Consider the following 14,766-nt stretch of genomic DNA (forward strand, 5'->3'; position numbering starts at 1 on the left):
CCTTCTGTTCAGCTCTGGCCATTCAAAAAGGAACCTTTGAAATTCCCCTGGTTCATTGAAAGTCCATCTTTTTCCCTGGAAGAGGACATTCATTTTTGCTGGGTAGTTGATTCTTGGTATATTATATTCCAAGCCCTAAGAGCTTCCAATATAGTTGCTGCTAGGTCCTGTGTGATCCTGACTGCAACTCCACGATATTTGAACTGTGTCCTTCTGGCTGCTTGTAATATTTTCTCTTTGACTTGGGAGTTCTGGAACTTGGCTATAATATTCCTAGGGGTTGGTTTTTTGGGATCTCTTTCTCTGGGGGGATTGGTGGATTCTCTCCATTTCTATTTTGCCCTCTGCTTCTAGAATATCAGGGCAATTTTCCTGTAGTAATTCTTTGAAAATGATGTCAAGGCTCTTTTCCTGATCATGACTTTCAGGTATTCCAATAATTTTCAAATTCTCTTTCCTAAGTCTGTTTTCCATATCAGTTGTTTTTTCAATGAGATATTTCACATTTTTTTCTAATTTTTCATTTTTTTTGGTTTTGAAGTATTGATTCCTGATTTCTGGTAAATTCATCAATCTCCCTGAATTCTATTCTTTGTCTGAAGGATTTATTCTCCTCAGAGAGTTTTTTTATCTCTTTTTCCATCTGGCCAATTTTGCTTTTTAAAGCATTCTTCTCCTCAATAACTTTTTGAACTGTTTTATCCATTTGACCTAAGCTAGTTTTTAGCATGCTATTTTCTTCAGCATTTTTTTGGATTTCCTTGACTAAGCTGCTGACTTCATTTTCATGTTTTTCCTGCATCTCTCTCCTTTCTTTTCCCAGTTTTTCTTCCAACTCCCTCATTTGATTTTCAAAGTCTTTTTTGAGCTCTATCATAGCCTGAGCCCAATTTCTGTTTTTCTTGGAGTCTTTAGATGCAGGAGCTTGTGCTTCCTCATCTTCAGACTGAGTATTTTGATCCTTCTTGGGCTCATTTGCAAAATATTTTTCAATGGTCTTCCTCTTATTTCTTTGCTTATTCATTTTCCCAGCCTAAGCCAGTTTTTTGGGGGTGCTTCCTGAGCTTTTGGGGCACAAGGGTCTCAGTGTGTGAGGTTCTGTCCTCCCTCTTGTTCTGTGAATGACCATAAGCGACCCCCTCTGCCACAGGGCCAAGTGGGGGGGGGGGGGGCCTCTGCTGTTCTATGGGGGGTCCTAGACTGCAATCAGGATCTGAATGTGGTCAGAGCTCCAGAGTCCTGTTCCAGGGTCAGAGGACAAAGCTCTGCAGTCTGTCTTCACTCCCCTCCCTCAGCTCAATCGGCTCATGCCCTGGGGGCTCCTGCTTTCAGGGTCTAGGCTGCCGAAAGACCAGGCTGCTGGCTGTGTGCCCTGAGGGCTGGGCTCCACGTGCTTGCTCTGGCAGAGGTCCCCTGCTGTTCCCCCACTTTGTGCCGGTGCTCCCCAGGGTGCAGCTCAGGAGACTCCCCCGCTGCTGTGAGCTGAGGCTCCCAGTGCCCTGGGGCTGAGACTGAAGTTCTTTGGCTCTGGTGGGCTGGTGGGCCACCCCTCCAACCCCAGGGAGCAGAGCCTTTCTGCTCTTTTCCAGGTTACCTTGAGTAGGAGAACTGCCTCACTGGGTCCCTTTGTGGGTTCTGTCTCTCGAAAGTTTAGTTAGAATCCTTAGTTTATGAGTTTTTATCAGAGAGCTCTTAAGACTTGATCCCTTCATGTCGCCATCTTTTGCTGTGACTTTTTCCTAAAGATGAATTTCTTACCATTGTTCTCTTCACTTCTTCATCTTTGACTTCTAGCCTATTTCTTCATTTATATCTCTCTCTGTTTTCTCATGGAGTTAAATCTTCTAAAGTATCCTGTTGAAACTCTGTAGTAATTTCTATGTTATAGCTCTATAGGATGTCCATGATCTCTTTTATTAGGTTGTGCATCACAATTTGTAGGTTTCAATTCATGTGGAACAACACAGAAGCAGTGCCCCATGGGAGAAAATAACCTGTGTCCCTATGTAGTTTAATTCTATTTCCTGTCTTCCCCATTATGTTTTCTTTCCATTGGTTATGTCATCTCATCTCTAGTCCACTATGGGTGCCAGGTGCCTCAAACAATTAATATATATATATCCTTTTCTCTCATATTATCCATAGCAGCAAAACACTCAAGATAGTCTCCCACTATATTAATTCCCTTTAGGTTATATCCATCATAAGGTTCCCATCTCCATCACATCTTCTCCCACATAAGTGTTCTTTAGTAGTACTCTCCTCCTTATTGGTGGGTTGAAACACTGCCCTAATTTCAATCCCTTCCTTAAGTAGTCTCTTTTATTCTCCTATAGACCTTCTTGCTGAGATCCTACTGGAGGGTGTATTGTAGTAGTAATGCCTCTCCTTTTCACCCATGGACTTGATAAAGGTATATCACTCTTTTTTCTCTGTCCTCTACCTCTCTTGTTCTCATTTATGTACTCGCCTATTCTGTAATTTTTGTCCCACAAAATTTGAAGGGATGTTAATGAGATTCAGTTTATGTTGTTTTAGTTCTATTCCTTCACTTTTACTCTAGCTGTTTAAATTCTAATCAGTTTTATCTCCTTGTATTCTTTATGTCTTGATAATGACTCATTTCCTTATTGCATTCTGTATGTCAGACTTATTTCATCTTTTAAAAATAGTCTCTAAATGAGGGTTAATTTATTTCATTACTTATTATTTTCTTGGTAATTATTTGCCTTTTATGATGTTTAGAATATCTGCAGGATTATGTTTATTTTGTAGAATTACCTGGGAGTAATTCTCCCTAGAATAAATTTTCTTCTTTTTTATTTTAAAGGTTTTTGCAAGGCAATGGGGTTAAGTGGCTTGCCCAAGGTCACACAGCTAGGTAATTGTTAAGTGTCTGAGACCGGATTTGAACTCAGGTACTCCTGACTCCAGGGCCGGTGCTCTATCCACTGTGCCTAGCCACCCCTAATGAATTTTCTTCTAATAAGCTCTGTATTTTGTATGAGACCTTTTCCACATTTATTACAGTGAAAGCATTTCTCTCCAGTATGAATTCTCTGATGGAAGATAAAGGATGATTGTTGCCTGAAGGATTTACTACATTGATTGCATTAATATGGTTTTTCCTGACGAACAAGAAGGGATGAGTGTTCACTAACAACTTAATGGTGATTCATGGTATTCATGATGTTCTTTCCAATAAGAATGCTCCAATTGACAATAAGGGATAATCTCCGGATGAAGGCCCTCCCAGATTCACTATGGGGTAAATTAGCTTTTGAGTTATCACTAAAGGACTGTTCTCACTGAGTACATACATATGACATATGGGGCTTCTCCCAGGATAAATTCCTAACTTAGCTTTTGAGTCTTATTTGAAGCTACCAGCCCTCACCAAAACAACTAAATAAATAAACAAACAAATAAATAAAAATACTAGGCAGTCTAGAACAATGGCATTAAACTCAATAGAAACAATTTCTTGTTGTTTGCATTTTAACTCAGAAAACCATGAATTAACATTATCTATGTTTTATTATTGTATTTTAGTCTGTTAAATATTTTCCAATCACAGTTCAAGCTGATTCTGGCTACATATGGGAATTTTGTGGGTAATGTACAAACAGTTCAGTTGAGTTTGACCAGTTCTACTGTGAGCTCAACATTTCCTCTCTTATATCTATGTGATTTTTCAGAAGCCATTTCCCCCAGATTTGGAACATACTCCATCATTATTTCTGTCTTCTAGAATCTATATCTTCCTTCAAGATTCAATTCAGATACTACTGCTGTGAGTCCTCCTCTTAACCTCCTCATTTTTAAGGGTTCTCTAACTCATCAAATTACCTTTATTTACTGATTAATGTCCTGAATTCCTAAGTGAAAGTTCCCTGTGGTCTAGCAATTTTTTTATTGTTGTCTTTCTATTTCAGAGCCTTACATGGAGTAAGTGTTTAAAAATGTTATATGGATTAAATGAGTTTTGCTTGTAGAAATTCTAATGAAAGGTATACATTTAAAAAGAGGAGTTGCAGAGAAGGCAGACTAAATTAATATGAGAAATCCTCTCTACTTTTCTACCTCCCTCCCACATCTAACTTTATTTCTACAGTCATTTCTAATGTCCTCTATTCTCCTCTTCTATCAGTTCTTATCCACTGTCCTGTCCCTTTTTTTAATTCTTTCTTTCCTACCCTCCTCAACCTCTCCCTAGAGCCTTTACTTCTAACTTCAATTTAATACTAGCTTTAGGTTAGCAGTTAAGTAGATTCTCACTTCTCTAATCATAGGCCACATCTTCTGGTTCAATTGGTAGCTTCTTCTTCCCCATTCTCCTCAACACTAACACCTGGCTGGTTTTCAGTAAAAGGACTTTGGTACTATGTCAGGAAATGCTAAATACAGTATATGTAAGAAAATGAATGTCACTGAAAGAAAATATTCTCTTAAGTTTATGTCTGGCAAACTTATCCCTAACATAACATCCATGGCCCCTAGTGAAACATTTCCAAATCGCTAAAAATTCTAGGTAGATAGATGACTTAATCACTATGACTTGCAGTGGTATTAGGAGCTGAGATCTAAACTAGGGGGAAAAGAATGGGAGTAGTTTTTTTTTTAAATGAGAGAAACCTTCTAGAAATTTACTTTCTTTTAGAGTACCTTAAAATTCCTAAGTCAACTATTGTTCATCAGAAGATATAATACTAGATCACAATAAGGAATTGGGGAAATACATTTCATGATTCTGTTTGGTCTTATGGATTAAGAGACAATATACTCACCTGGATGTGCATCTTAACTACTGCTTTCCCAATAAGGGTTGCACCAAAGAAGGTCCAAAAGGGCACAAGGAAGTGTCCACATGTTATTCCTGCTAGATCAAACAGAGGATTTGGAATCTAAGAAGGAAGAATGGGGGAAAAATGATAAAAGTAAAAAGCCCACTCAACTAAAATAACCAAAAAAGCATGTACTAATTATTGGTAATCTCTTTATACTTCAAAATCTGTCCCATTAATATCCTCATTTCCCAAAGTTTTGTCTTCTAAAATGTAGATGAGAGAAATTAATTCATTTTATATTATAATTGTGCTATCTCTTCTGTGTACCATCTAGTACTTTTATCTTAACTTATTACAGTTTCATAAAAGGCTATCCTTTTTGAGAACCTAGAACTTCTACTTCATCAGACTGGCACTGAATAAAGTCATAGGATCCCTAACAATCCACTTCCATCTTACTGTTATTTGATGAATTCATCAGCTTAATCTTACTTTAAAGGTATAAATTAGATGAACAATAAAGTAGGATTCTAAAAAAAATTTTCTATTATGGCCAGAGTAGTAACATCTTTAGCCCCAAGTAAGAATATGACTTGGTAGATATCTATATCTTTTGGGGATGATAATATACCTATTCAAAAAATGTAACAAGAGATGAATTTACAGGGCAGCTAGATGGTGCAGTGGATACAAAGCCAGCCTAGGAGTCAGAAGGACCTGAATTCAAATCCAGCCTAAGACACTTAATAATCTCCTAGCTGGGTGACTTGGGCAAGTCACTTATAACCCCACTGTCTTAAATAAACAAAAATTTTTTAAGAGATGAATTTACTGATTTTTTTTTAGTTTCAAAACTACTTATTTCAGTTCTGTGAATCTTACAGATACAGGATATATTTTACAGTATTTTACAATATATTTTACAAATACAATATTTATAATACAATTAGTCAAATAATATTACAGTGCATAATGTCAGTTATATCTTGAATAGACTGTTCCCAAAAAAGACTGATCACATGCAATACTTTTCTCAAATATCCCCAAATTTCGGGAATGCTAAAAGATGTTATCATATCAGAATAGAAATCACAAACAGTTTTTGATAACTTTTTCCATTTGAGACACTTACTAACCCATTGATTATAGTATTAACCACTGGAAAGTTGGTGAAATTAAGTAATTCTTTTCTAAAATATAAGCAGAATAGAGTCAAATGATATAATAAAAAGATGACTGAACAGGTTTTTTCAAAAGTACAGTACAACTATACTACAATTCAAATATTTTATTAATACTAAAATTTATAAAGGATTTCTTTTTTTTTAGTGTTCAAAGCTTCACACCATTGAATCAGAGTCAGAATCTGAATGTATGACATAGAAAAGGCTTTGGAATTTATCTAGTCCATTATTTTTCATCTTTATAAGGAAACTGAGGTCTAAAAAGATTCAAAGACTTTTTTCCAAGGTCATGGCTAATAAGTGTTATAACTTATGAGAATAAAGTCTTGTGATCCCTAAATAAATCTTATTCCAACTGTACTGTACTCCCTATAAAAACCTGTACATTTTTCCTACTTCCATTTTCCCCTTCATTTTGTTAGCTAAGATGAATTTTAAAAATACAAGATATGATTTTCAAAAAATAAAAAAGTCATAATTAGAATTTCACAGTATTCACACAGATGGTCTCTACTTTGGATGAGGAGTTATGGTCAAATAATTAACTGCTGGGCATCTATGCTTCTTATCCTCCTAGTATCAATAACTAAAAATATAAAAGAAAATTAGATTTTAGAAAATTTATAAAGTTACATTTGAATCTCTAGGTCTTTTATTTCTTTTGATTTAGGTGTTGACTAAAGTAATTAGCAGAACTCATGTTTATTTGAAGCTCAAATATGTTTACATCTTCACTAAGTAATGGGAGGAAAAACTGATACTGAATAAACAGAAAAATAACACTTTACAAGGTCTTAATATGTATATGAGACTCAGTACTAGACAACTGGTGATATAATGCCAACCTTTAAAAGTCCTTATCCTTAAGGAATTTAAAATTGAGGGAGAAGAGACAACATATAAGCTAAAAGATTTATATAAAACAGATACAAGACAATTTGGGAGGGAAGGCAGTACTTGAGCTGAGCCTTAAAGGATGCTAGGGATTTGAAGGAGCAGGGGTCAGAAGAAGTGCAGTCTAGTCACAGAAGATGAGAGATGACTGACAGATGTGAGAAACAATAAGCCATCATCTAAGGTTCCAAAACTTCCATGGCTGGTTTAGAAAGCTAATTTTACTGATTCACTGTAATTAGGTAGTGTTACTACTTTACTACTAGGTAGTTAATTATAAATATTGCAGATGATTATATAAGAAAAATGAAAATTTTAGGAAGCTGGCAGGACTAAAAATAATGTAACTGTAGCTATTTTCTCAGTCAGTCTTACAAAGGAAAATAGTAATAGTTGCCTCATAAGATGGAAACCCTTTATAAAAATGAATCAGTAAAGAAGATATAACTTCAAGGCTTTATTTTGTGAAATTTTCAGGGTTCTAATTTGTGGAATTTCTTAAAATCTACAACTTGCTTAAGTAACTGATAAACATAAGTCAGTTCATTCATTATTTAATGTACTTCTATGAACTAGTTAATTCATAAAATTTAAAGCCATTATAAAGAATTGCAGATCTAGAGCTGGAAACGGGATGGAGTGCTCAGAGATTTAATAACCTCTGCTTCTCTTTTCAAATAGAGAACTACATTTCTCTCTCCCTGACCTAGTGACACATGGAAGAAAAAGAAAGGTTAAGTAAAGCAGGGAAAAATATAGTAAACACAGTTGGGTCAATTAAAACTGTACTGAGGTCATTGATGTTACAGAAATTCCTTGTAAGGAAATTCCTTGTAAATTTAAAAGAATATTAGGGATCAAACTGAACTAAATGAATCCATGCCTTTACTAAACTAGTGGTTCAAATGTGTCTATATATGTATGTTTACTGTTTATAAAAGTATCATACCCAGTTGAATCTGTCAGTCAAAAAAAAAAAGACATAATCAAACCATTAAATTTTACATGATTACTGTGTTTGCAGTGGGCATGTCTTTCTCAATTACAGGCATTCCCAATAATTAGGTAGTAATTAACTACCTAAAACAAGTTTCATTGGACTGATCTAGTTCTACCATGGAAAATGGGCAAAAAGAGTTCATCCATTCAACTCCACAGAAAGTACTAAACAATCACTACTTAGTTAAAGGAAAGTTATTATTAATTCTTCCTAAGATGGATTTTTGACTCAATCTCAGTGAGGCAAGTTATTTTAAGTCTGAATTCATTATTCTGTGATGAAATGCAAAAAAATCAATAAACAAGACATCATCTCACCTCAAAGAAAACTGCTCATTTACAGAAGATAAATGATTAACTAAGGCAGAATTGGAGGCATAAAGAAAAGTGATTTCTATTCATTATGGAGTATATCTTTAAAGCTAAATGAAATCAAAACATAAATTCACAATTTATTGAAATTTCTCATTTTTAATAAAATTCACTTACTGAGGCACAGGCCAAAATTCCAAAAAATCCAACCTTCTGTACCATGTTCTGAACTGCTAATTTAGCCCGAGATGCAAAGTCCTAGAAAAAATTTTTTTTAATATTAATGGATAACATGAAAAAATAACACTCTGTTGAATGTACTATATCATCTCATAATATCTGGTATACACTATGTCAGGAAAAAACTGGCTTTCAACTTTGAAGCTAAGTAAAGTGTTATTGTACAGTGGAAATGTAGAAAGATCTAATGAAACCTTTTAAGAATCAAGCTCCACAAAAGGACTTTCAGTCACAGTTTAAAGACTGGAAATGGACTCTTATGTAATGTCAAACTTTTATACTGAACATTCATCATATTCTATATAGAAACTATCTATACACTAGGTTTTAGTATACTTTTTTTGATATATATCAAATTCAGGATTTCACTATTTTGGAAATACAACTCATCAGACATTTTTATTTATTTATGTTTCTCCTAACTAGGTTAAAAATTATAGGTTTCAGGGTGGCTAGGTGGTGCAGTGTATAAAGCACTGGCCCTGGAGTCAGGAGTACCTGGGTTCAAAGCTGGTCTCAGACACTTAATAATTACCTAGCTGTGTGGCCTTGGGCAAGCCACTTAACCCCATTTGCCTTGCAAAAAAAAAAAATTATAGGTTTCCCTAGAATCTCAGAAAAAGTCACTTCTGCTGATAGGTAGTTAGAGATATAAATGAATGCATCACATCAAAATCTCAAACTACTTACCATGTGTACATTTTCAGGTTTTTGTTAATCTGATTTAACAATAAAACATCATACAATTCTAATTATTTTTTATCTGCTGTTTAGAAACCCACTTTAAAAAGAATAAGTAATATCAAAGAAAAAAAGATTGGTTAATACATGAAAAATTTTATTGTGTCATCAATCTTATAAATGATTAAAGAATACTTTGCCCCTTGGGGTCCAACAATCTAACAAAGATTGTAATCTACTAGGACTCAATGACTGACATATTTCAACTGGTCAGATCAAGGAAGGCAGACAGCAATCCCAAACCACACGAAGCAGGGTGTCTGAATTCCATCCATCAGGAACAATGATCAGAAAAACTTACTTTAAAAATTTCCAGCTAGAATCTGATAAAGGACAAAGTGCCTATACCAATATATTGTAATTATATGGAATGTTTTAAGAAAAAGTACAGCAGAGACTCAGTGGTTCACTGGGGTGTTAAAATTAAATTTTAAAAATTTCACAATAAGACTTGAAATACAAAAAGATTAATGAATAAAATATAAACTTCATGCCCATATTTTTTACTGCTTATAGATAGGGGTGTCAAAAACTTTCTACTTCCACAGCAGAATTTGTATTTATAAGAATAAAATTGATTTTTTTAAAAAGTAGACTTAATAGCTCATTTTTCCATATATGTTTCTAATAAAGACAACAAACAAAATATTTAGGTAAGACAGAGTATTCAGAAATGGAAAACATTTTCCCAAAGCTTTAAAAGAAAACAAAAAATTACCATATATACCTATGAAGCTTACATTTATATGAAGATTTAATTAGATAACAATTCTGAGTAAAAAAACTTTGTAGAATTACAACTGCATATATTTGTAAAGAAATCACCACAATAATAGAAGCAGAAACTAGTCCTTCTGCTCTTTTGATGGTAGTTAGAGAATCAAAGAGAATTTAAACTATTCTCTGAAACTGCTGTTCAATAAAGAATAAACACTTTCCGTCCCAAATTAGAGCCTCTAAAAGTTAATCATTAGCTTAATTTTTCAGTTTAGTTTTGACGTTTGTGATTTATTTCTAAGAGAGGAAAACAAATCACCTTTTCTATTAGAATAAAGATGTCCTTTTTTGACATGTATTCAATCCATAAGTTTTTATCATACTTATATTTTCTCAAAAATACAATAAAATTAAAATCATTATTTCAACATGTCAATGTTTAGTGGATTCACAGTAACAAAACAAATTTATATTAAATCTATAAGCTGCTTAAATTGATGAATTTTAAAGGAAATGAATTATTAAAAAATTCTAAAATAAAGCAATGAAGTTATTACAAAAAGGTTCAAAAATAAATATATATTTTTCTAAATAATACTGCATTATCAAGTAGCAAAGATATTTTCCTCTTGACTTCTCAGGTTTCAGATAAAACTGTATATTAGAAAGTTTCAGTTGAACACTTTAATCTTAAAAAGATTTTTTAAAAAAATATTTCTACAAATAAAAAAGTATCTTTTGATATACTTTTTTAAAAATTCACATTTTTATGCTTGTCAGTATATACTGGTATTTCCTAGAAAGGCTAAATTTATTCTGATTTAAATTAGTAACAGAAAGAGATAATATTTTGATGAGGTATATTTCATAGTTACCAAATACAACTACTGAATTTTAACCATTAACTAAAAGTATACATTTTGAGAAATGCCTTTCTTATTTACATTCCTTGAAAGTAATTTATGATAGATGCACTTGTGATGACAAATGATTTAAGTGGTAGAAAAGGTTTTTCATAAAATTCCCATTTTACAAAACACAGTTTCTATTTTAGCTTTTTCATTTAGGCACATTTGGAAATACTTTCTTTTATTACAGTATTTATTTTTCAATATATACATATATAAATAAGAGAGAAGATTCTTCCTCCATCCCTCTCACAACCTCCAAGAATTCTTGAATAAAAGCAAAGAACAATCATTTCACAAAATTCAATATCCTTTGCCTGGGAGGGATGACATTAGCACTTTTCAACTGATGACATTTTTTCATGATCACATTTATTTAAATTATATGACAAGCAATGACTATGCCCATTAACTAGCATATAACAATCAGTCATCCAGACACCTACAAGATTAAACATATTTAATTCCACAAATACTCTTTTATTCAGGGATTAAAAAATATACACAAGAAAGAAAATTCTTCAATAAAGTAAGTTACTTTTTTAGGTGCATAATCGTCTTTTGACTTAACAGAAATAAAAGGATCACAAAGAGAAATAGAATCCTTGTCCCTTTGAATATACTCTTGATTATGATTACTATGCCATAAAATTTTCCAATTAATCTCTTTCCCTTCTTTGTAAAAGATGGGGAACTACAGGCAAGGAAATTTGCACATGTTGGACATGGCTTATGTACCAGTTACTTTTGCTGAATGGCTTTTATACTCTTTTTTTTTGATTATGAGGAAGGTGGCTCTTTTAGAAGAGGAGACAGTTATTTTTAAAAATAAAAATGGGGTAATGATGTTTTTTAAAGAAAAAATAATTTTGGTTGAGAATAAAAAAAAAAATCAAACCAGAGCTCCAAGTCAACCTAGATAGAAATATTTTGCCTCTTGCTTTTTTTAAAGTTGACATTTCTTTTAAAGAAAGTTAAGTGGCTTTTTAATGGAGTCATTTAGTTTTAAAAGGAAAGGGCTAGGAGGGGGACCTGCTAAAGGGATTTTATAAATTTTGTTATGTATTTAACATATACTAAATACATATACTGTGACTTTCAGTTCCTATACCTTTTTCATACATTTATCATAATGTTCTCAGATCTAAAGTTATATTTGCATTCTAATCAATGGAAGAGCACTTTTATGTAACATTGTAAAAGCTGTACAATTTTCATAAAAAAAGCAAGTGACCACTAGAAGCATATGTACCTTAAAACATTTGCAAAATTTTATTCTTTTTATTCTTTTTTTCTTCCATATAATTGTATCAATTTAGAACTTGAGGAAAATTCTAATCATAACTGAGAAGTTGTTGGAATACTATATGGTCAAGGGCTTTGTGAAGCATCATATTATTTGTATCAACACCAAAAGATTTTAATACAGTAAAAATACTTGCTCATAAATGTAACAAGCAAATTTTTATTGTTTCATTCAAACTTATTTTAGTAACCTTCTTGTCAGAAGGTTCTGGATGAACATGCCATTAATTCCCACAAGTCAAAAGTCAATTTCATTTTCAAAAGCATATTTACTTTGATGAAATATTTAAAATTAAAATACCTTTACTGAAAACATTTTTCTTATTGCATAAATACTGTACTTTATTTTTATATGCAGACTAATAAGTTCTAAACTATTTTTCATAAAATGACTTCAGAACTCTTTATCTTCTGCACATTTTGGTAGCCCTTGTATTACATTTCTTATAGTGCTAATTTCTAGAGAAGCATTTCCTATCCATGAACATAATCTTATTAGTCTCGTTTCTCTAATGATAAAAAAATTATTATTTTAAATATATATACATGCTTTTTGAGTATTTTTTGTTTTTGCATGGCAGTGGAGTTAAAGTGACTTTCCCCATGGTCACAGACCTAGTTAAGTATCAAGTATCTGAGTTCAAATTTGAACTCAGGTCCTCCTGATTCCAGGGCCAGAACTCTAGCCATTGTTATCACCTAGTGGCACTACATGCTTTTCGAATTAAATAAGCTAAGGAATAAAGGATAATAGTATCTATGTTAAATAGCATTTAAATCATAATAATCACATTATTTAAAACAATAATATCAAAAATATTTAGTTGGAATGAGTTTAACCTTATTTATAGTTTTAGCATTCTAAAGGACCAGTGTAGCAAATTCAAATTGATTACTTCCTCAATTGTATTCCCCAATTCTTCAAAAATTGGGCATTTTTAAAAAAGTTTCTAAAATAGTTTCATTTCTCAGGATGCATAAATCAGTTTCACAACTTTAACTATTTCACAATTCATATGCCTAAGAGGAAAGTAATATTTAATGATGCAATTTTTAATAGTTAGCAATTCCTACCCCCTTTTAAATGATTTATAGAACCCAAAATTGTTTCTTACATGTAAACAAATTATCCCTCTCCCCCAGTCAACATTATCATTCTAGTCTTTCTTTTCATCTTCTTATTTGACTATGATTCATTTTCCCCTATACTTTTCCCTCCATGCCACCATGCTTCAGATTTTAAGGGTGGGGCATTACAGAAACATACTTTCAGTGATTATAAGAAGACAGACTGAGGAAAATTATTATAAAAGCTTACTATTAATCATCAGATTTCAAGGACTGATGACAAATGTCATAGAAGTAAAATCTGAAGATTTGGAATATTACTTTAAACAAAGCAATTCCATTCCACATTTAAAATTTGCCATATAGAACAACTCTGAATTAGGAATACATAATTAGGAAGTAGTCAGACATTTTGAATGGTATTTTTGTCTTATACGAACAAAATGACCGTATGCTTTTTATAATCAATTAATTCTGCCTGGCATTGTACCAGTTTGTCCTACTTGCCACTGTAATTAATTAAAATTATTGATTATTTTGCCCAGAAAAGGCAGAAATAGATTTATGGTCAAATAAGTAAAAATGAGCATCAAAATTATTATGAAGCTAGTGTTTGGGTATTTCTTTGAAAGGGGGAAAAAACCTTTTTAATTAAGATTTACTCAATACTGGGGCAGCTAGGTAGCACAGTGGACAGAGCGCTGGCCTTTAAGTCAGGAGTACCTGAGTTCAAATCTGGCCTCAGACACTTAATAATTACCTAGCTGTGTGACTTTAGGCAAGTCACTTAACCCCACTGCCTTGCAAAAACAAAACAAAGATTTACTTAATACTGAAATGTTACAGAAAATAAGTAAGTTTTGGGAAAATCTTTTTAATTGAACCATTTTTAGAAAATAACTTCCTACCAAGTCAATTTGGGTCCTATTTTATCACAATGAATTTTCTTGGTTATTTTCAAGAAATCTTCATAGAACTTAATTCATTCTTTTTTTTTATCCCCACATTTTAAAGTTCATGTCATTAACTTCACAAAACATTTAGACTTTACAGTATGGTAGGAAAAATACTAGACTAGAAAGGTCATATGAATAAGAGCGCAAAGGAAACCTTTGATCATCACATTTAGCCCCTTTATTATTATAGATGGGAAAAATGAGACCTTGGGTTCAATCCCCAATTGTTCACTTAACTTAACTTCATTGAGATACTTCATCCATAAAATGGGTAACAAATCAGATTACCTACATCATAAGCTTACTGCAGAAAAAGAGGACTATAAATATGTGTAAAGCTATGATTAACATAATACTTTTTCTTTTCCCAAAAATTAGGATGAGGAATTTGTTTTTATACTAAGGATATATCTATATGTCATTTCATCCATACTATTCTCCAACCAGTCAAATTCATTAACAAAATAATGTATAATAGAAGATTCATTATGCCATTTGTTTAAAATTATTCTTGCAAAATATAATTTCTGCATTTCAAATTATATTATTTGAGTTATTTGAATAATTGAAAGAATAATTTTCCATATTACAAAATACTGATGTCAAGCTCTTACATTTTTACAATGGCTCTGAACAATGAAACTGTTTTGAAAGC

At 32.5% G+C, this 14,766-nt stretch overlaps 1 protein-coding gene across 2 annotated transcripts in view; it reads right to left on the bottom strand.

The window, feature by feature from the left end:
- The window catches only part of VMP1 (vacuole membrane protein 1), a 121,309-nt gene that overhangs the window by 34,839 nt on the left and 71,704 nt on the right, over nt 1–14,766 (bottom strand). For both annotated transcript variants that reach the window (XM_074223570.1, XM_074223571.1), the window contains exons 7-8: nt 8,354–8,434; nt 4,788–4,904 (exon numbers count right to left, since the gene is read on the bottom strand). In XM_074223570.1, coding sequence (XP_074079671.1) covers nt 4,788–4,904; nt 8,354–8,434 — 198 coding nt within the window. The remainder of the gene's footprint in view (nt 1–4,787; nt 4,905–8,353; nt 8,435–14,766) is intronic.

This window comes from Macrotis lagotis, chromosome 2 (genome assembly GCF_037893015.1).
Source record: "Macrotis lagotis isolate mMagLag1 chromosome 2, bilby.v1.9.chrom.fasta, whole genome shotgun sequence".
NCBI classification, from domain to species: Eukaryota; Metazoa; Chordata; class Mammalia; order Peramelemorphia; family Peramelidae; genus Macrotis; species Macrotis lagotis.